Genomic DNA, 27,378 nt, shown 5'->3' on the forward strand with positions numbered 1-27,378 from the left:
CAAAATCATTTGAAACACTTATTTATGCACTTAACTTGCGTTCAGGCCTCCAGAGAGCTTCTTAGTATATAAATATTGTTTTCCATCACGTTAACGTTACAGCGTTTCTTACCAGAAGCGCTGAAAAACATGTTTTTTATGCAAAAATCATTCAAAGTACGTGAAACCCGGTTTCTTTCACTTAAACAGCATTACAGTGGTTTCTCAGCAGAAAGTTCCTTTACAGATGGCTGTCTGTATGCAGAAAGATGCGTTTTTGCCTCCACAGAGCTTCTTATGATGTTTTAACCTTGTTCATGTCACTTAAACAGCATTACAGTGGTTTCTTAGCAGAAGTTCCTTTACAAATGTCTCTATGCAGAAAGATGCATTTTGGCATCCACAGAGCTTCTCTTGATGTGTTAACCTTGTTCATGTCACTTAAACAGCATTACAGTGGTTTCTTAGCAGAAGTTCCTTTACAAATGTCTCTATGCAGAAAGATGCACTTTGGCATCCACAGAGCTTCTCTTGATGTGTTAACTCCTGTTTATTTCACTTAAACAGTTTACGTAGTTTAACAGAAATGTTGTTATGCAAAAATCATTTGAACACTTATTTATGCACTTAACTGCGTTCAGGCCTCCAGAGAGCTTCTTAGTATATAAATATTGTTTTCCATCACGTTAACGTTACAGCGTTTCTTACCAGAAGCGCTGAAAAACGTTTTTTATGCAAAAATCATTCAAAGTACGTGAAACCCGGTTTCTTTCACTTAAACAGCATTACAGTGGTTTCTCAGCAGAAAGTTCCTTTACAGATGGCTGTCTGTATGCAGAAAGATGCGTTTTTGCCTCCACAGAGCTTCTTATGATGTTTTAACCTTGTTCATGTCACTTAAACAGCATGACAGTGGTTTCTTAGCAGAAGTTCCTTTACAAATGTCTCTATGCAGAAAGATGCATTTTGGCATCCACAGAGCTTCTCTTGATGTGTTAACTCCTGTTTATGTCACTTAAACAGTTTACGTAGTTTAACAGAAATGTTGTTATGCAAAAATCATTTGAAACACTTATTTATGCACTTAACTTGCGTTCAGGCCTCCAGAGAGCTTCTTAGTATATAAATATTGTTTTCCATCACGTTAACGTTACAGCGTTTCTTACCAGAAGCGCTGAAAAACATGTTTTTTATGCAAAAATCATTCAAAGTACGTGAAACCCGGTTTCTTTCACTTAAACAGCATTACAGTGGTTTCTCAGCAGAAGTTCCTTTACAGATGGCTGTCTGTATGCAGAAAGATGCGTTTTTGCCTCCACAGAGCTTCTTATGATGTTTTAACCTTGTTCATGTCACTTAAACAGCATGACAGTGGTTTCTTAGCAGAAGTTCCTTTACAAATGTCTCTATGCAGAAAGATGCATTTTGGCATCCACAGGGCTTCTCTTGATGTGTTAACCTTGTTCATGTCACTTAAACAGCATTACAGTGGTTTCTTAGCAGAAGTTCCTTTACAAATGTCTCTATGCAGAAAGATGCATTTTGGCATCCACAGAGCTTCTCTTGATGTGTTAACTCCTGTTTATGTCACTTAAACAGTTTACGTAGTTTAACAGAAATGTTGTTATGCAAAAATCATTTGAACACTTATTTATGCACTTAACTTGCGTTCAGGCCTCCAGAGAGCTTCTTAGTATATAAATATTGTTTTCCATCACGTTAACGTTACAGCGTTTCTTACCAGAAGCGCTGAAAAACGTTTTTTATGCAAAAATCATTCAAAGTACGTGAAACCCGGTTTCTTTCACTTAAACAGCATTATAGTGGTTTCTCAGCAGAAATTCCTTTACAGATGGCTGTCTGTATGCAGAAAGATGCGTTTTTGCCTCCACAGAGCTTCTTATGATGTTTTAACCTTGTTCATGTCACTTAAACAGCATGACAGTGGTTTCTTAGCAGAAGTTCCTTTACAAATGTCTCTATGCAGAAAGATGCATTTTGGCATCCACAGAGCTTCTCTTGATGTGTTAACCTTGTTCATGTCACTTAAACAGCATTACAGTGGTTTCTTAGCAGAAGTTCCTTTACAAATGTCTCTATGCAGAAAGATGCATTTTGGCATCCACAGAGCTTCTCTTGATGTGTTAACTCCTGTTTATGTCACTTAAACAGTTTACGTAGTTTTAACAGAAATGTTTGTTATGCAAAAATCATTTGAAACACTTATTTATGCACTTGACTTGCGTTCAGGCCTCCAGAGAGCTTCTTAGTATATAAATATTGTTTTCCATCACGTTAACGTTACAGCGTTTCTTACCAGAAGCGCTGAAAAACGTTTTTTATGCAAAAATCATTCAAAGTACGTGAAACCCGGTTTCTTTCACTTAAACAGCATTATAGTGGTTTCTCAGCAGAAATTCCTTTACAGATGGCTGTCTGTATGCAGAAAGATGCGTTTTTGCCTCCACAGAGCTTCTTATGATGTTTTAACCTTGTTCATGTCACTTAAACAGCATGACAGTGGTTTCTTAGCAGAAGTTCCTTTACAAATGTCTCTATGCAGAAAGATGCATTTTGGCATCCACAGAGCTTCTCTTGATGTGTTAACCTTGTTCATGTCACTTAAACAGCATTACAGTGGTTTCTTAGCAGAAGTTCCTTTACAAATGTCTCTATGCAGAAAGATGCATTTTGGCATCCACAGAGCTTCTCTTGATGTTTTAAATCCTGTTTATGTCACAAACAGTTTACGTAGTTTCTTAACAACAATGTTTTTATACAAAAATCATTTGAAACACTTCTTTATGCACTTAACTTGCGTTCAGGCCTCCAGAGAGCTTCTTAGTATATAAATATTGTTTTCCATCACGTTAACGTTACAGCGTTTCTTACCAGAAGCGCTGAAAAACATGTTTTTTATGCAAAAATCATTCAAAGTACGTGAAACCCGGTTTCTTTCACTTAAACAGCATTATAGTGGTTTCTCAGCAGAAATTCCTTTACAGATGGCTGTCTGTATTCAGAAAGATGCGTTTTTGCCTCCACAGAGCTTCTTATGATGTTTTAACCTTGTTCATGTCACTTAAACAGCATGACAGTGGTTTCTTAGCAGAAGTTCCTTTACAAATGTCTCTATGCAGAAAGATGCATTTTGGCATCCACAGGGCTTCTCTTGATGTGTTAACCTTGTTCATGTCACTTAAACAGCATTACAGTGGTTTCTTAGCAGAAGTTCCTTTACAAATGTCTCTATGCAGAAAGATGCATTTTGGCATCCACAGAGCTTCTCTTGATGTGTTAACTCCTGTTTATGTCACTTAAACAGTTTACGTAGTTTAACAGAAATGTTGTTATGCAAAAATCATTTGAACACTTATTTATGCACTTGACTTGCGTTCAGGCCTCCAGAGAGCTTCTTAGTATATAAATATTGTTTTCCATCACGTTAACGTTACAGCGTTTCTTACCAGAAGCGCTGAAAAACGTTTTTTATGCAAAAATCATTCAAAGTACGTGAAACCCGGTTTCTTTCACTTAAACAGCATTATAGTGGTTTCTCAGCAGAAATTCCTTTACAGATGGCTGTCTGTATTCAGAAAGATGCGTTTTTGCCTCCACAGAGCTTCTTATGATGTTTTAACCTTGTTCATGTCACTTAAACAGCATGACAGTGGTTTCTTAGCAGAAGTTCCTTTACAAATGTCTCTATGCAGAAAGATGCATTTTGGCATCCACAGAGCTTCTCTTGATGTGTTAACCCCTGTTCATGTCCCTTAAACAGTTTACGTAGTTTTAACAGAAATGTTGTTATGCAAAAATCATTTGAAACACTTATTTATGCACTTAACTTGCGTTCAGGCCTCCAGAGAGCTTCTTAGTATATAAATATTGTTTTCCATCACGTTAACGTTACAGCGTTTCTTACCAGAAGCGCTGAAAAACAGTTTTTTATGCAAAAATCATTCAAAGTACGTGAAACCCGGTTTCTTTCACTTAAACAGCATTACAGTGGTTTCTCAGCAGAAAGTTCCTTTACAGATGGCTGTCTGTATGCAGAAAGATGCGTTTTTGCCTCCACAGAGCTTCTTATGATGTTTTAACCTTGTTCATGTCACTTAAACAGCATGACAGTGGTTTCTTAGCAGAAGTTCCTTTACAAATGTCTCTATGCAGAAAGATGCATTTTGGCATCCACAGAGCTTCTCTTGATGTGTTAACCTTGTTCATGTCACTTAAACAGCATTACAGTGGTTTCTTAGCAGAAGTTCCTTTACAAATGTCTCTATGCAGAAAGATGCATTTTGGCATCCACAGAGCTTCTCTTGATGTGTTAACTCCTGTTTATGTCACTAAACAGTTTACGTAGTTTTAACAGAAATGTTGTTATGCAAAAATCATTTGAAACACTTATTTATGCACTTAACTTGCGTTCAGGCCTCCAGAGAGCTTCTTAGTATATAAATATTGTTTTCCATCACGTTAACGTTACAGCGTTTCTTACCAGAAGCGCTGAAAAACATGTTTTTTATGCAAAAATCATTCAAAGTACGTGAAACCCGGTTTCTTTCACTTAAACAGCATTACAGTGGTTTCTCAGCAGAAAGTTCCTTTACAGATGGCTGTCTGTATGCAGAAAGATGCGTTTTTGCCTCCACAGAGCTTCTTATGATGTTTTAACCTTGTTCATGTCACTTAAACAGCATGACAGTGGTTTCTTAGCAGAAGTTCCTTTACAAATGTCTCTATGCAGAAAGATGCATTTTGGCATCCACAGAGCTTCTCTTGATGTGTTAACTCCTGTTTATGTCACTTAAACAGTTTACGTAGTTTAACAGAAATGTTGTTATGCAAAAATCATTTGAACACTTATTTATGCACTTGACTTGCGTTCAGGCCTCCAGAGAGCTTCTTAGTATATAAATATTGTTTTCCATCACGTTAACGTTACAGCGTTTCTTACCAGAAGCGCTGAAAAACGTTTTTTATGCAAAAATCATTCAAAGTACGTGAAACCCGGTTTCTTTCACTTAAACAGCATTATAGTGGTTTCTCAGCATAAGTTCCTTTACAGATGGCTGTCTGTATGCAGAAAGATGCGTTTTTGCCTCCACAGAGCTTCTTATGATGTTTTAACCTTGTTCATGTCACTTAAACAGCATGACAGTGGTTTCTTAGCAGAAGTTCCTTTACAAATGTCTCTATGCAGAAAGAGCATTTTGGCATCCACAGGGCTTCTCTTGATGTGTTAACCTTGTTCATGTCACTTAAACAGCATTACAGTGGTTTCTTAGCAGAAGTTCCTTTACAAATGTCTCTATGCAGAAAGATGCACTTTGGCATCCACAGAGCTTCTCTTGATGTGTTAACTCCTGTTTATGTCACTTAAACAGTTTACGTAGTTTAACAGAAATGTTGTTATGCAAAAATCATTTGAACACTTATTTATGCACTTGACTTGCGTTCAGGCCTCCAGAGAGCTTCTTAGTATATAAATATTGTTTTCCATCACGTTAACGTTACAGCGTTTCTTACCAGAAGCGCTGAAAAACGTTTTTTATGCAAAAATCATTCAAAGTACGTGAAACCCGGTTTCTTTCACTTAAACAGCATTATAGTTGTTTCTCAGCAGAAATTCCTTTACAGATGGCTGTCTGTATGCAAAAAGATGCGTTTTTGCCTCCACAGAGCTTCTTATGATGTTTTAACCTTGTTCATGTCACTTAAACAGCATGACAGTGGTTTCTTAGCAGAAGTTCCTTTACAAATGTCTCTATGCAGAAAGATGCATTTTGGCATCCACAGAGCTTCTCTTGATGTGTTAACCTTGTTCATGTCACTTAAACAGCATTACAGTGGTTTCTTAGCAGAAGTTCCTTTACAAATGTCTCTATGCAGAAAGATGCATTTTGGCATCCACAGAGCTTCTCTTGATGTTTTAAATCCTGTTTATGTCACAAACAGTTTACGTAGTTTCTTAACAGAAATGTTTTTATGCAAAAATCATTTGAAACACTTCTTTATGCACTTAACTTGCGTTCAGGCCTCCAGAGAGCTTCTTAGTATATAAATATTGTTTTCCATCATGTTAACGTTACAGCGTTTCTTACCAGAAGCGCTGAAAAACGTTTTTTATGCAAAAATCATTCAAAGTACGTGAAACCCGGTTTCTTTCACTTAAACAGCATTATAGTGGTTTCTCAGCAGAAATTCCTTTACAGATGGCTGTCTGTATGCAAAAAGATGCGTTTTTTCCTCCACAGAGCTTCTTATGATGTTTTAACCTTGTTCATGTCACTTAAACAGCATGACAGTGGTTTCTTAGCAGAAGTTCCTTTACAAATGTCTCTATGCAGAAAGATGCATTTTGGCATCCACAGGCTTCTCTTGATGTGTTAACCTTGTTCATGTCACTTAAACAGCATTACAGTGGTTTCTTAGCAGAAGTTCCTTTACAAATGTCTCTATGCAGAAAGATGCATTTTGGCATCCACAGAGCTTCTCTTGATGTGTTAACTCCTGTTTATGTCACTTAAACAGTTTACGTAGTTTAACAGAAATGTTGTTATGCAAAAATCATTTGAACACTTATTTATGCACTTGACTTGCGTTCAGGCCTCCAGAGAGCTTCTTAGTATATAAATATTGTTTTCCATCACGTTAACGTTACAGCGTTTCTTACCAGAAGCGCTGAAAAACTGTTTTTTATGCAAAAATCATTCAAAGTACGTGAAACCCGGTTTCTTTCACTTAAACAGCATTACAGTGGTTTCTCAGCAGAAAGTTCCTTTACAGATGGCTGTCTGTATTCAGAAAGATGCGTTTTTGCCTCCACAGAGCTTCTTATGATGTTTTAACCTTGTTCATGTCACTTAAACAGCATGACAGTGGTTTCTTAGCAGAAGTTCCTTTACAAATGTCTCTATGCAGAAAGATGCATTTTGGCATCCACAGGGCTTCTCTTGATGTGTTAACCTTGTTCATGTCACTTAAACAGCATTACAGTGGTTTCTTAGCAGAAGTTCCTTTACAAATGTCTCTATGCAGAAAGATGCATTTTGGCATCCACAGAGCTTCTCTTGATGTGTTAACTCCTGTTTATGTCACTTAAACAGTTTACGTAGTTTAACAGAAATGTTGTTATGCAAAAATCATTTGAAACACTTATTTATGCACTTAACTTGCGTTCAGGCCTCCAGAGAGCTTCTTAGTATATAAATATTGTTTTCCATCACGTTAACGTTACAGCGTTTCTTACCAGAAGCGCTGAAAAACGTTTTTTATGCAAAAATCATTCAAAGTACGTGAAACCCGGTTTCTTTCACTTAAACAGCATTATAGTGGTTTCTCAGCAGAAATTCCTTTACAGATGGCTGTCTGTATGCAGAAAGATGCGTTTTTGCCTCCACAGAGCTTCTTATGATGTTTTAACCTTGTTCATGTCACTTAAACAGCATGACAGTGGTTTCTTAGCAGAAGTTCCTTTACAAATGTCTCTATGCAGAAAGATGCATTTTGGCATCCACAGGGCTTCTCTTGATGTGTTAACCTTGTTCATGTCACTTAAACAGCATTACAGTGGTTTCTTAGCAGAAGTTCCTTTACAAATGTCTCTATGCAGAAAGATGCATTTTGGCATCCACAGAGCTTCTCTTGATGTTTTAAATCCTGTTTATGTCACAAACAGTTTACGTAGTTTCTTAACAAAAATGTTTTTATACAAAAATCATTTGAAACACTTCTTTATGCACTTAACTTGCGTTCAGGCCTCCAGAGAGCTTCTTAGTATATAAATATTGTTTTCCATCACGTTAACGTTACAGCGTTTCTTACCAGAAGCGCTGAAAAACGTTTTTTATGCAAAAATCATTCAAAGTACGTGAAACCCGGTTTCTTTCACTTAAACAGCATTATAGTGGTTTCTCAGCAGAAATTCCTTTACAGATGGCTGTCTGTATGCAGAAAGATGCGTTTTTGCCTCCACAGAGCTTCTTATGATGTTTTAACCTTGTTCATGTCACTTAAACAGCATGACAGTGGTTTCTTAGCAGAAGTTCCTTTACAAATGTCTCTATGCAGAAAGATGCATTTTGGCATCCACAGAGCTTCTCTTGATGTGTTAACCTTGTTCATGTCACTTAAACAGCATTACAGTGGTTTCTTAGCAGAAGTTCCTTTACAAATGTCTCTATGCAGAAAGATGCATTTTGGCATCCACAGAGCTTCTCTTGATGTGTTAACTCCTGTTTATGTCACAAACAGTTTACGTAGTTTAACAGAAATGTTGTTATGCAAAAATCATTTGAAACACTTATTTATGCACTTGACTTGCGTTCAGGCCTCCAGAGAGCTTCTTAGTATATAAATATTGTTTTCCATCACGTTAACGTTACAGCGTTTCTTACCAGAAGCGCTGAAAAACGTTTTTTATGCAAAAATCATTCAAAGTACGTGAAACCCGGTTTCTTTCACTTAAACAGCATTATAGTGGTTTCTCAGCAGAAATTCCTTTACAGATGGCTGTCTGTATGCAGAAAGATGCGTTTTTGCCTCCACAGAGCTTCTTATGATGTTTTAACCTTGTTCATGTCACTTAAACAGCATGACAGTGGTTTCTTAGCAGAAGTTCCTTTACAAATGTCTCTATGCAGAAAGATGCATTTTGGCATCCACAGGGCTTCTCTTGATGTGTTAACCTTGTTCATGTCACTTAAACAGCATTACAGTGGTTTCTTAGCAGAAGTTCCTTTACAAATGTCTCTATGCAGAAAGATGCATTTTGGCATCCACAGAGCTTCTCTTGATGTGTTAACTCCTGTTTATGTCACTTAAACAGTTTACGTAGTTTAACAGAAATGTTGTTATGCAAAAATCATTTGAACACTTATTTATGCACTTAACTTGCGTTCAGGCCTCCAGAGAGCTTCTTAGTATATAAATATTGTTTTCCATCACGTTAACGTTACAGCGTTTCTTACCAGAAGCGCTGAAAAACGTTTTTTATGCAAAAATCATTCAAAGTACGTGAAACCCGGTTTCTTTCACTTAAACAGCATTACAGTGGTTTCTCAGCAGAAGTTCCTTTACAGATGGCTGTCTGTATGCAGAAAGATGCGTTTTTGCCTCCACAGAGCTTCTTATGATGTTTTAACCTTGTTCATGTCACTTAAACAGCATGACAGTGGTTTCTTAGCAGAAGTTCCTTTACAAATGTCTCTATGCAGAAAGATGCATTTTGGCATCCACAGAGCTTCTCTTGATGTGTTAACTCCTGTTTATGTCACTTAAACAGTTTACGTAGTTTAACAGAAATGTTGTTATGCAAAAATCATTTGAAACACTTATTTATGCACTTAACTTGCGTTCAGGCCTCCAGAGAGCTTCTTAGTATATAAATATTGTTTTCCATCACGTTAACGTTACAGCGTTTCTTACCAGAAGCGCTGAAAAACATGTTTTTTATGCAAAAATCATTCAAAGTACGTGAAACCCGGTTTCTTTCACTTAAACAGCATTACAGTGGTTTCTCAGCAGAAGTTCCTTTACAGATGGCTGTCTGTATGCAGAAAGATGCGTTTTTGCCTCCACAGAGCTTCTTATGATGTTTTAACCTTGTTCATGTCACTTAAACAGCATGACAGTGGTTTCTTAGCAGAAGTTCCTTTACAAATGTCTCTATGCAGAAAGATGCATTTTGGCATCCACAGAGCTTCTCTTGATGTGTTAACTCCTGTTTATGTCACTTAAACAGTTTACGTAGTTTAACAGAAATGTTGTTATGCAAAAATCATTTGAAACACTTATTTATGCACTTAACTTGCGTTCAGGCCTCCAGAGAGCTTCTTAGTATATAAATATTGTTTTCCATCACGTTAACGTTACAGCGTTTCTTACCAGAAGCGCTGAAAAACGTTTTTTATGCAAAAATCATTCAAAGTACGTGAAACCCGGTTTCTTTCACTTAAACAGCATTATAGTGGTTTCTCAGCAGAAATTCCTTTACAGATGGCTGTCTGTATGCAAAAAGATGCGTTTTTGCCTCCACAGAGCTTCTTATGATGTTTTAACCTTGTTCATGTCACTTAAACAGCATGACAGTGGTTTCTTAGCAGAAGTTCCTTTACAAATGTCTCTATGCAGAAAGATGCATTTTGGCATCCACAGAGCTTCTCTTGATGTGTTAACTCCTGTTTATGTCACTTAAACAGTTTACGTAGTTTAACAGAAATGTTGTTATGCAAAAATCATTTGAACACTTATTTATGCACTTGACTTGCGTTCAGGCCTCCAGAGAGCTTCTTAGTATATAAATATTGTTTTCCATCACGTTAACGTTACAGCGTTTCTTACCAGAAGCGCTGAAAAACGTTTTTTATGCAAAAATCATTCAAAGTACGTGAAACCCGGTTTCTTTCACTTAAACAGCATTATAGTGGTTTCTCAGCAGAAATTCCTTTACAGATGGCTGTCTGTATGCAGAAAGATGCGTTTTTGCCTCCACAGAGCTTCTTATGATGTTTTAACCTTGTTCATGTCACTTAAACAGCATGACAGTGGTTTCTTAGCAGAAGTTCCTTTACAAATGTCTCTATGCAGAAAGATGCATTTTGGCATCCACAGAGCTTCTCTTGATGTGTTAACCTTGTTCATGTCACTTAAACAGCATTACAGTGGTTTCTTAGCAGAAGTTCCTTTACAAATGTCTCTATGCAGAAAGATGCATTTTGGCATCCACAGAGCTTCTCTTGATGTGTTAAATCCTGTTTATGTCACAAACAGTTTACGTAGTTTCTAACAGAAATGTTTGTTATGCAAAAATCATTTGAAACACTTCTTTATGCACTTAACTTGCGTTCAGGCCTCCAGAGAGCTTCTTAGTATATAAATATTGTTTTCCATCACGTTAACGTTACAGCGTTTCTTACCAGAAGCGCTGAAAAACAGTTTTTTATGCAAAAATCATTCAAAGTACGTGAAACCCGGTTTCTTTCACTTAAACAGCATTATAGTGGTTTCTCAGCAGAAAGTTCCTTTACAGATGGCTGTCTGTATGCAGAAAGATGCGTTTTTGCCTCCACAGAGCTTCTTATGATGTTTTAACCTTGTTCATGTCACTTAAACAGCATGACAGTGGTTTCTTAGCAGAAGTTCCTTTACAAATGTCTCTATGCAGAAAGATGCATTTTGGCATCCACAGAGCTTCTCTTGATGTGTTAACCTTGTTCATGTCACTTAAACAGCATTACAGTGGTTTCTTAGCAGAAGTTCCTTTACAAATGTCTCTATGCAGAAAGATGCATTTTGGCATCCACAGAGCTTCTCTTGATGTGTTAACTCCTGTTTATGTCACTAAACAGTTTACGTAGTCTTAACAGAAATGTTTTTATGCAAAAATCATTTGAAACACTTATTTATGCACTTAACTTGCGTTCAGGCCTCCAGAGAGCTTCTTAGTATATAAATATTGTTTTCCATCACGTTAACGTTACAGCGTTTCTTACCAGAAGCGCTGAAAAACATGTTTTTTATGCAAAAATCATTCAAAGTACGTGAAACCCGGTTTCTTTCACTTAAACAGCATTACAGTGGTTTCTCAGCATAAGTTCCTTTACAGATGGCTGTCTGTATGCAGAAAGATGCGTTTTTGCCTCCACAGAGCTTCTTATGATGTTTTAACCTTGTTCATGTCACTTAAACAGCATTACAGTGGTTTCTTAGCAGAAGTTCCTTTACAAATGTCTCTATGCAGAAAGATGCATTTTGGCATCCACAGAGCTTCTCTTGATGTGTTAACTCCTGTTTATGTCACTTAAACAGTTTACGTAGTTTAACAGAAATGTTGTTATGCAAAAATCATTTGAAACACTTATTTATGCACTTAACTTGCGTTCAGGCCTCCAGAGAGCTTCTTAGTATATAAATATTGTTTTCCATCACGTTAACGTTACAGCGTTTCTTACCAGAAGCTCTGAAAAACATGTTTTTCATGCAAAAATCATTCAAAGTACGTGAAACCCGGTTTCTTTCACTTAAACAGCATTATAGTGGTTTCTCAGCAGAAATTCCTTTACAGATGGCTGTCTGTATTCAGAAAGATGCGTTTTTGCCTCCACAGAGCTTCTTATGATGTTTTAACCTTGTTCATGTCACTTAAACAGCATGACAGTGGTTTCTTAGCAGAAGTTCCTTTACAAATGTCTCTATGCAGAAAGATGCATTTTGGCATCCACAGGGCTTCTCTTGATGTGTTAACCTTGTTCATGTCACTTAAACAGCATTACAGTGGTTTCTTAGCAGAAGTTCCTTTACAAATGTCTCTATGCAGAAAGATGCATTTTGGCATCCACAGAGCTTCTCTTGATGTGTTAACTCCTGTTTATGTCACTTAAACAGTTTACGTAGTTTAACAGAAATGTTGTTATGCAAAAATCATTTGAACACTTATTTATGCACTTGACTTGCGTTCAGGCCTCCAGAGAGCTTCTTAGTATATAAATATTGTTTTCCATCACGTTAACGTTACAGCGTTTCTTACCAGAAGCGCTGAAAAACGTTTTTTATGCAAAAATCATTCAAAGTACGTGAAACCCGGTTTCTTTCACTTAAACAGCATTATAGTGGTTTCTCAGCAGAAATTCCTTTACAGATGGCTGTCTGTATTCAGAAAGATGCGTTTTTGCCTCCACAGAGCTTCTTATGATGTTTTAACCTTGTTCATGTCACTTAAACAGCATGACAGTGGTTTCTTAGCAGAAGTTCCTTTACAAATGTCTCTATGCAGAAAGATGCATTTTGGCATCCACAGGGCTTCTCTTGATGTGTTAACCTTGTTCATGTCACTTAAACAGCATTACAGTGGTTTCTTAGCAGAAGTTCCTTTACAAATGTCTCTATGCAGAAAGATGCATTTTGGCATCCACAGAGCTTCTCTTGATGTGTTAACTCCTGTTTATGTCACAAACAGTTTACGTAGTTTAACAGAAATGTTGTTATGCAAAAATCATTTGAAACACTTATTTATGCACTTAACTTGCGTTCAGGCCTCCAGAGAGCTTCTTAGTATATAAATATTGTTTTCCATCACGTTAACGTTACAGCGTTTCTTACCAGAAGCGCTGAAAAACGTTTTTTATGCAAAAATCATTCAAAGTACGTGAAACCCGGTTTCTTTCACTTAAACAGCATTATAGTGGTTTCTCAGCAGAAATTCCTTTACAGATGGCTGTCTGTATGCAGAAAGATGCGTTTTTGCCTCCACAGAGCTTCTTATGATGTTTTAACCTTGTTCATGTCACTTAAACAGCATTACAGTGGTTTCTTAGCAGAAGTTCCTTTACAAATGTCTCTATGCAGAAAGATGCATTTTGGCATCCACAGAGCTTCTCTTGATGTGTTAACCTTGTTCATGTCACTTAAACAGCATTACAGTGGTTTCTTAGCAGAAGTTCCTTTACAAATGTCTCTATGCAGAAAGATGCATTTTGGCATCCACAGAGCTTCTCTTGATGTGTTAACTCCTGTTTATGTCACTTAAACAGTTTACGTAGTTTAACAGAAATGTTGTTATGCAAAAATCATTTGAACACTTATTTATGCACTTGACTTGCGTTCAGGCCTCCAGAGAGCTTCTTAGTATATAAATATTGTTTTCCATCACGTTAACGTTACAGCGTTTCTTACCAGAAGCGCTGAAAAACGTTTTTTATGCAAAAATCATTCAAAGTACGTGAAACCCGGTTTCTTTCACTTAAACAGCATTATAGTGGTTTCTCAGCAGAAATTCCTTTACAGATGGCTGTCTGTATGCAAAAAGATGCGTTTTTGCCTCCACAGAGCTTCTTATGATGTTTTAACCTTGTTCATGTCACTTAAACAGCATGACAGTGGTTTCTTAGCAGAAGTTCCTTTACAAATGTCTCTATGCAGAAAGATGCATTTTGGCATCCACAGAGCTTCTCTTGATGTGTTAACCTTGTTCATGTCACTTAAACAGCATTACAGTGGTTTCTTAGCAGAAGTTCCTTTACAAATGTCTCTATGCAGAAAGATGCATTTTGGCATCCACAGAGCTTCTCTTGATGTGTTAACCTTGTTCATGTCACTTAAACAGCATTACAGTGGTTTCTCAGCAGAAGTTCCTTTACAGATGGCTGTCTGTATGCAGAAAGATGCGTTTTTGCCTCCACAGAGCTTCTTATGATGTTTTAACCTTGTTCATGTCACTTAAACAGCATGACAGTGGTTTCTTAGCAGAAGTTCCTTTACAAATGTCTCTATGCAGAAAGATGCATTTTGGCATCCACAGGGCTTCTCTTGATGTGTTAACCTTGTTCATGTCACTTAAACAGCATTACAGTGGTTTCTTAGCAGAAGTTCCTTTACAAATGTCTCTATGCAGAAAGATGCACTTTGGCATCCACAGAGCTTCTCTTGATGTGTTAACTCCTGTTTATGTCACTTAAACAGTTTACGTAGTTTAACAGAAATGTTGTTATGCAAAAATCATTTGAACACTTATTTATGCACTTAACTTGCGTTCAGGCCTCCAGAGAGCTTCTTAGTATATAAATATTGTTTTCCATCACGTTAACGTTACAGCGTTTCTTACCAGAAGCGCTGAAAAACAGTTTTTTATGCAAAAATCATTCAAAGTACGTGAAACCCGGTTTCTTTCACTTAAACAGCATTACAGTGGTTTCTCAGCAGAAGTTCCTTTACAGATGGCTGTCTGTATGCAGAAAGATGCGTTTTTGCCTCCACAGAGCTTCTTATGATGTTTTAACCTTGTTCATGTCACTTAAACAGCATGACAGTGGTTTCTTAGCAGAAGTTCCTTTACAAATGTCTCTATGCAGAAAGATGCATTTTGGCATCCACAGAGCTTCTCTTGATGTGTTAACTCCTGTTTATGTCACTTAAACAGTTTACGTAGTTTAACAGAAATGTTGTTATGCAAAAATCATTTGAACACTTATTTATGCACTTAACTTGCGTTCAGGCCTCCAGAGAGCTTCTTAGTATATAAATATTGTTTTCCATCACGTTAACGTTACAGCGTTTCTTACCAGAAGCGCTGAAAAACATGTTTTTTATGCAAAAATCATTCAAAGTACGTGAAACCCGGTTTCTTTCACTTAAACAGCATTACAGTGGTTTCTCAGCAGAAGTTCCTTTACAGATGGCTGTCTGTATGCAGAAAGATGCGTTTTTGCCTCCACAGAGCTTCTTATGATGTTTTAACCTTGTTCATGTCACTTAAACAGCATGACAGTGGTTTCTTAGCAGAAGTTCCTTTACAAATGTCTCTATGCAGAAAGATGCATTTTGGCATCCACAGAGCTTCTCTTGATGTGTTAACTCCTGTTTATGTCACTTAAACAGTTTACGTAGTTTAACAGAAATGTTGTTATGCAAAAATCATTTGAAACACTTATTTATGCACTTGACTTGCGTTCAGGCCTCCAGAGAGCTTCTTAGTATATAAATATTGTTTTCCATCACGTTAACGTTACAGCGTTTCTTACCAGAAGCGCTGAAAAACGTTTTTTATGCAAAAATCATTCAAAGTACGTGAAACCCGGTTTCTTTCACTTAAACAGCATTATAGTGGTTTCTCAGCAGAAATTCCTTTACAGATGGCTGTCTGTATGCAGAAAGATGCGTTTTTGCCTCCACAGAGCTTCTTATGATGTTTTAACCTTGTTCATGTCACTTAAACAGCATGACAGTGGTTTCTTAGCAGAAGTTCCTTTACAAATGTCTCTATGCAGAAAGATGCATTTTGGCATCCACAGAGCTTCTCTTGATGTGTTAACCTTGTTCATGTCACTTAAACAGCATTACAGTGGTTTCTTAGCAGAAGTTCCTTTACAAATGTCTCTATGCAGAAAGATGCATTTTGGCATCCACAGAGCTTCTCTTGATGTGTTAACTCCTGTTTATGTCACTAAACAGTTTACGTAGTTTAACAGAAATGTTTGTTATGCAAAAATCATTTGAACACTTATTTATGCACTTGACTTGCGTTCAGGCCTCCAGAGAGCTTCTTAGTATATAAATATTGTTTTCCATCACGTTAACGTTACAGCGTTTCTTACCAGAAGCGCTGAAAAACGTTTTTTATGCAAAAATCATTCAAAGTACGTGAAACCCGGTTTCTTTCACTTAAACAGCATTATAGTGGTTTCTCAGCAGAAATTCCTTTACAGATGGCTGTCTGTATTCAGAAAGATGCGTTTTTGCCTCCACAGAGCTTCTTATGATGTTTTAACCTTGTTCATGTCACTTAAACAGCATGACAGTGGTTTCTTAGCAGAAGTTCCTTTACAAATGTCTCTATGCAGAAAGATGCATTTTGGCATCCACAGGGCTTCTCTTGATGTGTTAACCTTGTTCATGTCACTTAAACAGCATTACAGTGGTTTCTTAGCAGAAGTTCCTTTACAAATGTCTCTATGCAGAAAGATGCATTTTGGCATCCACAGAGCTTCTCTTGATGTGTTAACTCCTGTTTATGTCACTTAAACAGTTTACGTAGTTTTAACAGAAATGTTGTTATGCAAAAATCATTTGAAACACTTATTTATGCACTTAACTTGCGTTCAGGCCTCCAGAGAGCTTCTTAGTATATAAATATTGTTTTCCATCACGTTAACGTTACAGCGTTTCTTACCAGAAGCGCTGAAAAACATGTTTTTTATGCAAAAATCATTCAAAGTACGTGAAACCCGGTTTCTTTCACTTAAACAGCATTACAGTGGTTTCTCAGCAGAAAGTTCCTTTACAGATGGCTGTCTGTATGCAGAAAGATGCGTTTTTGCCTCCACAGAGCTTCTTATGATGTTTTAACCTTGTTCATGTCACTTAAACAGCATTACAGTGGTTTCTTAGCAGAAGTTCCTTTACAAATGTCTCTATGCAGAAAGATGCATTTTGGCATCCACAGAGCTTCTCTTGATGTGTTAACCTTGTTCATGTCACTTAAACAGCATTACAGTGGTTTCTTAGCAGAAGTTCCTTTACAAATGTCTCTATGCAGAAAGATGCATTTTGGCATCCACAGAGCTTCTCTTGATGTGTTAAACTCCTGTTTATGTCACTAAACAGTTTACGTAGTTTAACAGAAATGTTTGTTATGCAAAAATCATTTGAAACACTTATTTATGCACTTGACTTGCGTTCAGGCCTCCAGAGAGCTTCTTAGTATATAAATAGTGTTTTCCATCACGTTAACGTTACAGCGTTTCTTACCAGAAGCGCTGAAAAACGTTTTTTATGCAAAAATCATTCAAAGTACGTGAAACCCGGTTTCTTTCACTTAAACAGCATTATAGTGGTTTCTCAGCAGAAATTCCTTTACAGATGGCTGTCTGTATGCAGAAAGATGCGTTTTTGCCTCCACAGAGCTTCTTATGATGTTTTAACCTTGTTCATGTCACTTAAACAGCATGACAGTGGTTTCTTAGCAGAAGTTCCTTTACAAATGTCTCTATGCAGAAAGATGCATTTTGGCATCCACAGGGCTTCTCTTGATGTGTTAACCTGTCATGTCACTTAAACAGCATACAGTGTTTCTTAGCAGAAGTCCTTTACAAATGTCTCTATGCAGAAAGATGCATTTTGGCATCCACAGGGCTTCTCTTGATGTGTTAACCTTGTTCATGTCACTTAAACAGCATTACAGTGGTTTCTTAGCAGAAGTTCCTTTACAAATGTCTCTATGCAGAAAGATGCATTTTGGCATCCACAGAGCTTCTCTTGATGTGTTAAATCCTGTTTATGTCACAAACAGTTTACGTAGTTTCTTAACAGAAATGTTTTTATGCAAAAATCATTTGAAACACTTATTTATGCACTTAACTTGCGTTCAGGCCTCCAGAGAGCTTCTTAGTATATAAATATTGTTTTCCATCACGTTAACGTTACAGCGTTTCTTACCAGAAGCGCTGAAAAACATGTTTTTTATGCAAAAATCATTCAAAGTACGTGAAACCCGGTTTCTTTCACTTAAACAGCATTACAGTGGTTTCTCAGCAGAAGTTCCTTTACAGATGGCTGTCTGTATGCAGAAAGATGCGTTTTTGCCTCCACAGAGCTTCTTATGATGTTTTAACCTTGTTCATGTCACTTAAACAGCATTACAGTGGTTTCTTAGCAGAAGTTCCTTTACAAATGTCTCTATGCAGAAAGATGCATTTTGGCATCCACAGAGCTTCTCTTGATGTGTTAACCTTGTTCATGTCACTTAAACAGCATTACAGTGGTTTCTTAGCAGAAGTTCCTTTACAAATGTCTCTATGCAGAAAGATGCATTTTGGCATCCACAGAGCTTCTCTTGATGTGTTAACTCCTGTTTATGTCACTTAAACAGTTTACGTAGTTTTAACAGAAATGTTGTTATGCAAAAATCATTTGAAACACTTATTTATGCACTTGACTTGCGTTCAGGCCTCCAGAGAGCTTCTTAGTATATAAATATTGTTTTCCATCACGTTAACGTTACAGCGTTTCTTACCAGAAGCGCTGAAAAACAGTTTTTTATGCAAAAATCATTCAAAGTACGTGAAACCCGGTTTCTTTCACTTAAACAGCATTATAGTGGTTTCTCAGCAGAAATTCCTTTACAGATGGCTGTCTGTATGCAGAAAGATGCGTTTTTGCCTCCACAGAGCTTCTTATGATGTTTTAACCTTGTTCATGTCACTTAAACAGCATGACAGTGGTTTCTTAGCAGAAGTTCCTTTACAAATGTCTCTATGCAGAAAGATGCATTTTGGCATCCACAGGGCTTCTCTTGATGTGTTAACCTTGTTCATGTCACTTAAACAGCATTACAGTGGTTTCTTAGCAGAAGTTCCTTTACAAATGTCTCTATGCAGAAAGATGCATTTTGGCATCCACAGAGCTTCTCTTGATGTGTTAACATCCTGTTTCATGTCACTTAAACAGTTTACGTAGTTTCTTAACAGAAATGTTGTTATGACAAAAATCATTTGAAACACTTATTTATGCACTTGACTTGCGTTCAGGCCTCCAGAGAGCTTCTTAGTATATAAATATTGTTTTCCATCACGTTAACGTTACAGCGTTTCTTACCAGAAGCGCTGAAAAACGTTTTTTATGCAAAAATCATTCAAAGTACGTGAAACCCGGTTTCTTTCACTTAAACAGCATTATAGTGGTTTCTCAGCAGGAAGTTCCTTTACAGATGGCTGTCTGTATGCAGAAAGATGCGTTTTTGCCTCCACAGAGCTTCTTATGATGTTTTAACCTTGTTCATGTCACTTAAACAGCATGACAGTGGTTTCTTAGCAGAAGTTCCTTTACAAATGTCTCTATGCAGAAAGATGCATTTTGGCATCCACAGGGCTTCTCTTGATGTGTTAACCTTGTTCATGTCACTTAAACAGCATTACAGTGGTTTCTTAGCAGAAGTTCCTTTACAAATGTCTCTATGCAGAAAGATGCATTTTGGCATCCACAGGGCTTCTCTGATGTGTTAACCTTGTTCATGTCACTTAAACAGCATTACAGTGGTTTCTTAGCAGAAGTTCCTTTACAAATGTCTCTATGCAGAAAGATGCATTTTGGCATCCACAGAGCTTCTCTTGATGTGTTAACCTTGTTCATGTCACTTAAACAGCATTACAGTGGTTTCTTAGCAGAAGTTCCTTTACAAATGTCTCTATGCAGAAAGATGCATTTTGGCATCCACAGAGCTTCTCTTGATGTGTTAAATCCTGTTTATGTCACAAACAGTTTACGTAGTTTCTTAACAGAAATGTTTTTATGCAAAAATCATTTGAAACACTTATTTATGCACTTAACTTGCGTTCAGGCCTCCAGAGAGCTTCTTAGTATATAAATATTGTTTTCCATCACGTTAACGTTACAGCGTTTCTTACCAGAAGCGCTGAAAAACATGTTTTTTATGCAAAAATCATTCAAAGTACGTGAAACCCGGTTTCTTTCACTTAAACAGCATTACAGTGGTTTCTCAGCATAAGTTCCTTTACAGATGGCTGTCTGTATGCAGAAAGATGCGTTTTTGCCTCCACAGAGCTTCTTATGATGTGTTAACCTTGTTCATGTCACTTAAACAGCATGACAGTGGTTTCTTAGCAGAAGTTCCTTTACAAATGTCTCTATGCAGAAAGATGCATTTTGGCATCCACAGAGCTTCTCTTGATGTGTTAACCTTGTTCATGTCACTTAAACAGCATTACAGTGGTTTCTTAGCAGAAGTTCCTTTACAAATGTCTCTATGCAGAAAGATGCATTTTGGCATCCACAGAGCTTCTCTTGATGTGTTAACTCCTGTTTATGTCACTTAAACAGTTTACGTAGTTTAACAGAAATGTTGTTATGCAAAAATCATTTGAACACTTATTTATGCACTTGACTTGCGTTCAGGCCTCCAGAGAGCTTCTTAGTATATAAATATTGTTTTCCATCACGTTAACGTTACAGCGTTTCTTACCAGAAGCGCTGAAAAACGTTTTTTATGCAAAAATCATTCAAAGTACGTGAAACCCGGTTTCTTTCACTTAAACAGCATTATAGTGGTTTCTCAGCAGAAAGTTCCTTTACAGATGGCTGTCTGTATGCAGAAAGATGCGTTTTTGCCTCCACAGAGCTTCTTATGATGTTTTAACCTTGTTCATGTCACTTAAACAGCATGACAGTGGTTTCTTAGCAGAAGTTCCTTTACAAATGTCTCTATGCAGAAAGATGCATTTTGGCATCCACAGGGCTTCTCTTGATGTGTTAACCTTGTTCATGTCACTTAAACAGCATTACAGTGGTTTCTTAGCAGAAGTTCCTTTACAAATGTCTCTATGCAGAAAGATGCATTTTGGCATCCACAGGGCTTCTCTTGATGTGTTAACCTTGTTCATGTCACTTAAACAGCATTACAGTGGTTTCTTAGCAGAAGTTCCTTTACAAATGTCTCTATGCAGAAAGATGCATTTTGGCATCCACAGAGCTTCTCTTGATGTGTTAACCTTGTTCATGTCACTTAAACAGCATTACAGTGGTTTCTTAGCAGAAGTTCCTTTACAAATGTCTCTATGCAGAAAGATGCATTTTGGCATCCACAGGGCTACTCTTGATGTGTTACCTTGTTCATGTCACTTAAACAGTTTACGTAGTTTCTTAACAGAAATGTTTTTATGCAAAAATCATTTGAAACACTTATTTATGCACTTAACTTGCGTTCAGGCCTCCAGAGAGCTTCTTAGTATATAAATATTGTTTTCCATCACGTTAACGTTACAGCGTTTCTTACCAGAAGCGCTGAAAAACATGTTTTTTATGCAAAAATCATTCAAAGTACGTGAAACCCGGTTTCTTTCACTTAAACAGCATTACAGTGGTTTCTCAGCATAAGTTCCTTTACAGATGGCTGTCTGTATGCAAAAAGATGCGTTTTTGCCTCCACAGAGCTTCTTATGATGTTTTAACCTTGTTCATGTCACTTAAACAGCATGACAGTGGTTTCTTAGCAGAAGTTCCTTTACAAATGTCTCTATGCAGAAAGATGCATTTTGGCATCCACAGGGCTTCTCTTGATGTGTTAACCTTGTTCATGTCACTTAAACAGCATTACAGTGGTTTCTTAGCAGAAGTTCCTTTGGCTTCCAAAGAGCTTCTTATGATGTGTTAACCCTGTTTCTGTCACTTAAACAGCTTTACAGTAGTTTCTTAGCAGAAGTTCCTATAAACACTTCTTTATGCATTTAACTTGCATTCAGTCCTCCAGAGGACAATATTTTTTTAGTATTTTTGAAGAAAAGTATGACAGTAATATTTTGTATCAGAGGTATTAATCACACAACAGATGACTACTATGATCTATTTTATATAAGAAACCTGAAACAACTTCAGGCACTAAACCTGATAAAGACAAAAACGTTTGGTGTATAAAGCGTGGTGTACTGGAGAAGAGTCATGCACTTTTTTTTCATTTTGATGGACTTTCATTGAAGCTGATCTGCACCTTGGGTGTGCCTTCTCAAAGTATAACGCAACGTTCCACTGTACTACCAAAACAAATCTGGGAAAAGAAAGTGCCTGTCACAATAATAAAGTTACACTGTAAAAGTAAATAAAACACTTTACCATTTTCTTCCTCACTTGGACTGATGTGACGTGCAAAACAAAAATTGAGTCCCTCAATGACACATCACATTGGTAGTTTTAAAAATACATTACCATCATGATTATTTTATTATCAAAATGCATTACATCTCTTGCTTCTTAACCCTTTTAGAGGGGAACAATTGAAATAGTTACTACTATGATCTATGCAAAAAATAAAACAAAACAACAGTATGATCTTTACAAAACAAAAAGAGAATGCAGTGTCTGGTTTTTGGAGGAATAGACCCAATGGTTAACCATCTGACAAAGTTGGTCACTCAGACCCTGAAAACATTAATCATGCGATAAATTCAGTGTACTACATTTTCTCCATATAAGTCTATATCACATTTCTTTCCATACAAGTACACAATCATACATATTGTCCTAGATTTTCTTTTAGGCTTTACTTCTTACATTTTAAGGTGCTGGTTAATTTTGGGTCACAACTTTATGTTTTCAATCTGTCAAACATTCATGTAACATGAGTACCTTTATGTGTGTTAATGGACAGGGGGGGGGGGAAGGGGCAGTGGGTGTAGTGATGGGTGGGGTCCAGTCTCATGACCGGGCCCTCGGTCCTTGAAGTCTTCCACACAAACAGCCGGTCAGAATAAAAGTCTCAGAGGGAGGAGAAGGCGACTCCTGCTGCCGCCCAGTTGTCAGCTAAACGTAGGTTTGAGGTGGCCAGAACATCTTTCTTACAAGTCAAGTTTTTGAGGAAAAATAAAAATACAGCATTCTGTGGAAAAAGAAGCAGCTCTCACAGGAGAATATAGCAGCTTTTTTTAATCTAGGTTTTTATAAACAATCCAAACACTCCTTCAGAGATCCCTTTCCTGGTTTTATTGTGGTGTCATATGGAATGCAAGGATTGGTAAAAAAACAAAACAAAAACATACATATATATTTAAAGAAATTCTGCAGGAAAAAAACATTCAAACCCAACATTTTTACTCAGAATTAAAGTTGGATTATTCTCCTCTTATTTTGTTCCTGCATCCCATCACTATAATATTATATATATGATTAATATGAATTTGGAGAAAAATAAAAACTTATTTATAACTGATATGACAAGATGAATGCAGCCATATGTGGGGAACATAACTGGATTTCAAATTTATTGGAAAAACAAGAATGCAGCACCATGAATCATAAGACTTGTCTGTCTCAAGTACAATATCAGAGGTTTACAGCGAAGTAGTCCTAATGTGAAATCAAAACAGTTCAGTGGGGATGAGAGAACAGAAAACAAAACAAAACGGAACATTGGAACCAACGGAGAACCTCGAGAGAAAAGGGCTGTTGTCATGTTTAGTGAGAGAACACGGAAGCTGGCAATCACATGGAATGATCCTATCCAGGGAGAACCCCTCCTCCCCACCTCTCTAATTCATCTTTAGAACGGATGATTAACATGGCATCTTTGCTTGCATCATTTCCAAATCAAACACTTTTTACTGCAGCACAGACTCGGCCCCTTGCCAAATCAAAAAAGTAACATTGACAAAAATAAAATAAAAAAATAAAACAATTCTTGCTTTCAGTTACATATGCATTTATCCAACCTGGGTACCATGGCGAGAGGTACGGCTTTTAATAACTTTGTACAGACATTTGTGTGGAAGGTTTTACTTTCCGACATTATAGAGCCTGTTTGCACAGTCCGGCACATGAGTAAAATTTCAAGTTACATGTGATTTCTTGTTTTTCTTTTAGAATGTGTCATCCCAATCGCTTTTTCCACTAATTCTGTAATGATGTCCAAAGTCAAAGACTGGCTTTGTGCAGAATGTGGTCATTTGATTTTTTTTCTGAAAAGAGAGAGACAGAAACAAAAAAGAAAAAAAAGAAACGTAGAAATTCTTAAAGAAGTCCTTGCTCCTCTTAGGTCTGTACATTTCCCCTCCCCAAACTCCCTGCTCCCCATTTCAACGCAGCTTCACACACTTACACACACACTTACACACACTTACACACACACACACACACATGTCCTAAAAGCTTCCTGACTGTGTCCTTACTCCAGGTCCCTGAAGGGGGGAGTGCTGGAACTGACTGAGGCTTGTCCCTCGCTGTGGGTAGTGTGTCGGTCCAGTGGCCGACAGCAACCTGGAGCCGGCCTGCAGCGCCGCCTGGCCTGGGCTGCTGGACTTCAGGCTGCGAGACACCTGCTGCTGACACTCTCTGGAGGCCTGGGCGCCCGAGTCTATCTTAGTCTGCCCGTGGGCCCTGTGTCCCGTGGTGGGAGTCCCTACCAGGCTGCTGCTATTCAAAAGGCTCGTTTTTAAGGGGCTGCTGTAGCCAAGATCTCCGTCCAAGTTACTGCTGCCACTTTGCTGGTTTAGAGAGCACGCTGGCGGCCTGGAGTCTGAGGAGGAGGTGGGGGTGGGGGTGCCACCGGGGTAGGAGGATGGAGGGTGGTCCTGCAACACTTCAGGGTGAGAGGTGGAGAGGCGTGGGTAAAAGCTATGGCCTGATGAGGGACTGTAGGAACCCCGGAATGGAGAGTTGGAGGTTTGCTGGAGGAACGACGGGCTGTCGGTCTGCCGGTGGCTTTCTGATGACTGAACACACACAAAACACACACACACTCAATATTTAGTGTGGCATATTTCTAAGGCTGTATTTATTGTTATGTGGAAAACAAGGTATTGGTCTGAAACATTCCCATGGTTACAAAATGCAAGTATTATGCCATTACAGGTACGAATTAACAATAAAAGTTTAATTTACAAAGTGAATATTTATCTTGTGTTTGTGGGACTAAAATCAATGAATATTGAAAATAGTGCTAAATTATAAACCTTTTATTACATACTTCTGTGTTATTTAGTACAACGTTAAAAAATGTAGGATTCCAACTCAATTATTAGCATTTGAGTTTATGTAAATGTTATAGGTCAGAAAATGCCAATTAATTCTATATGATTTAAATGCAGTATTGCATTGACATGGCATCAAGGGTAACACATCAATTTTAAATGAAAATGCTGCCAAAATGCATTGAAAACCAACTGAAATGTTATCATTCACTGGCCACTGGCTACCTGGTGTGAGTACACAGAGGGACTATATCCGTGTGGGCTCTTCATGGGAGAAGCCATTGACGCTGCCTGCATCTCATATCGATCTGCATCTGAAAACAGAGAAAGAGGGGTCAACTCCAGCACTAGAAAACATACTATCATCAGGGAAGTTAAAGCACGAAGATAGAAGAAAAATATGTTACTTATCTATAGTTATTAATAAAAAAATATTCTTTTTTTTGGTACATCATACAGTGGTGCTCATAAGTTTATGAACCCATGAAAGTTGACTAAAAAGAGGAATAAAAAAATCATCTTTTGGAAATTGATCTCAATGCCTTAATTAAAAAAAATTAGGAAAAATACAACATTTCCTTAATACACCATTTTATTTGTGAATGAATGATGTATCGTAAATAAATAAACGTTCTTCCTTAAAATGCAGGGGGCATAAGTAAGTACACCCCTATGTTAAATTCCCATAGGGGCAGGCAGATTTTTATTTTTAAAGGCCAGTTATTTCATGGATCCAGGATACTATGCATCCTGAAAAAGTTCCCATGGCCTTTGGAATTAAAATAGCCCCACATCATCACATACCCTTCACCATACCTAGAGATTGGCATGGGGTACTTTACATAAAATCATCTCTCAATGCAAATCAAACCAGCTATTAGGCTACCTGAAATAAAACCATGCCAACATTTTTTTAATTAAGGCATTAAGATTTCCAATTTCCAAAAGATGATTTTTTTTTTTTTATTCCTCTTTTTAGTCAACTTTAGCATGGGTTCATAAACTTATGAGCACCACTGTAGTTGTGGCTTTGTCAACTCAATTTCTCTGCAGGGATTCCTAAAGTTTCTAATATCGTCATACCAGATTCCTTCTCTGTAGAGCCATCACTCCTCTTGTGAATCCGCTCCATCTTGATGCTTCTTAGCACTCGCTCCAGGACCCCCTGACCTTCCCTTAGACGTTCAACAGTAGTGGGGACCATCCTTGGAAAAACACAAATTTAAAAGGTTATTTGCCAACTCTGATCAGGACCAAATCCTGAACATAATATCAGACAGTTTCAAAAACATGACTTAAGGAAGGAGAGATCACGTGACCGACGATCGCATGGCTGCTCGAAGCGGAGGCTCCTCGACCACCTCCGCATTTTCATTAAAAACCAGGTCTATTCTTTTTTATTCAACGTCAACCATTTCATTTGTTACTGCGGTGTGGAATGCCTACAGGAGCGAAAAAACAGGGCTCGCTGCCATTTACCCGAGCACAGAACTCTGCCAACATGGTGACGGCTAGCAAGGATTCTGATGCTAACGCGGACCTACGCATGGAGGAGATTATGACCAAGGTCCTGGAAAAACAACAAAATGGGCTTCAATCAGCGGTCCGCATCGCAGTGAAGGAAGCATTAGCCTCGCTACAACACATCAGGACAGAGCTTGAGAGGCAGAACTACAGTAAGAGACCTAATACTAGATGAGGCACAAAGAGACAACAGACAGATGAGAAACACGGTGGAGCCTGCATTGATGACCAGAAGAAATTTGAGTTGAAGTTAGCCGAACTGGAGGACAGATCGAAAAGAAACAATGTGCGCATCACTGGACTGAAAGAGGGCAGCGAAAAAGATGATCCAGTTGTATTTCTGCAAAATCAGTTGCCAAAATGGATCCCCTCTTACGGAACAGGGCTACCACTGAAATTGACAGGGCGCACAGAATCTATGGCAAGGGTACAACAACGCACATGCTGATTCTCAAATGTCTGAGATACCAGGACCATCAAGCAATTATCCAGGGGGCGAGACAAGTACTGCAGGAAGGCCCAATTTGTGATTCCAACGCAACGCTGTGCTTTAAGCCTGACTACAGCACTCTCACCGTCCAACGACGCCAGGGATTTATAGGAGTGCAGCGTAAGAAATGAGAACATTTGGGATGCCTTTAGCATGCGCAAAAGGCATCCCAAACTTTGTCATTTATCTGGCAACTCTGAGAGTAACCCACGGAGGGAGAACGCTCACATTCACTGCACCCGAGGAGGCGGACAGGTTATGTTGGGATATGGAGGAGGGAAATGTGACACCCGTGCGAGCTGCTTCGCGACCCGATCGGGCACTGTCATTGGACACAGAGGGTGGCGTGGAGACCTCTTTGTCTGATGCGGGAACCTGGGCGGGCGGACCCGGCGACTGGAACACTGTGTAAGTTTA

At 38.0% G+C, this 27,378-nt stretch overlaps 1 protein-coding gene across 5 annotated transcripts in view; it reads right to left on the reverse strand.

Annotated features, from left to right (window-relative positions):
* Positions 1-22,183: 22,183 nt before the first annotated feature.
* The window catches only part of setd5 (SET domain containing 5), a 66,037-nt gene continuing 60,842 nt past the window's right edge, over positions 22,184-27,378 (reverse strand). For 4 of the 5 annotated variants that reach the window (XM_031277333.2, XM_031277329.2, XM_031277330.2 and 1 more), the window contains 3 exons: positions 26,031-26,152; positions 25,173-25,261; positions 22,184-24,689 (listed from right to left, as the gene is read on the reverse strand). In XM_031277333.2, the coding sequence (XP_031133193.1) occupies positions 24,120-24,689; positions 25,173-25,261; positions 26,031-26,152 (781 nt within the window). In that variant the 3' untranslated portion in view covers positions 22,184-24,119. The remainder of the gene's footprint in view (positions 24,690-25,172; positions 25,262-26,030; positions 26,153-27,378) is intronic. The other variant, XM_031277331.2, reaches the window with a different exon arrangement.

This window comes from Sander lucioperca, chromosome 6 (assembly GCF_008315115.2).
Source record: "Sander lucioperca isolate FBNREF2018 chromosome 6, SLUC_FBN_1.2, whole genome shotgun sequence".
NCBI lineage: Eukaryota > Metazoa > Chordata > Actinopteri > Perciformes > Percidae > Sander > Sander lucioperca.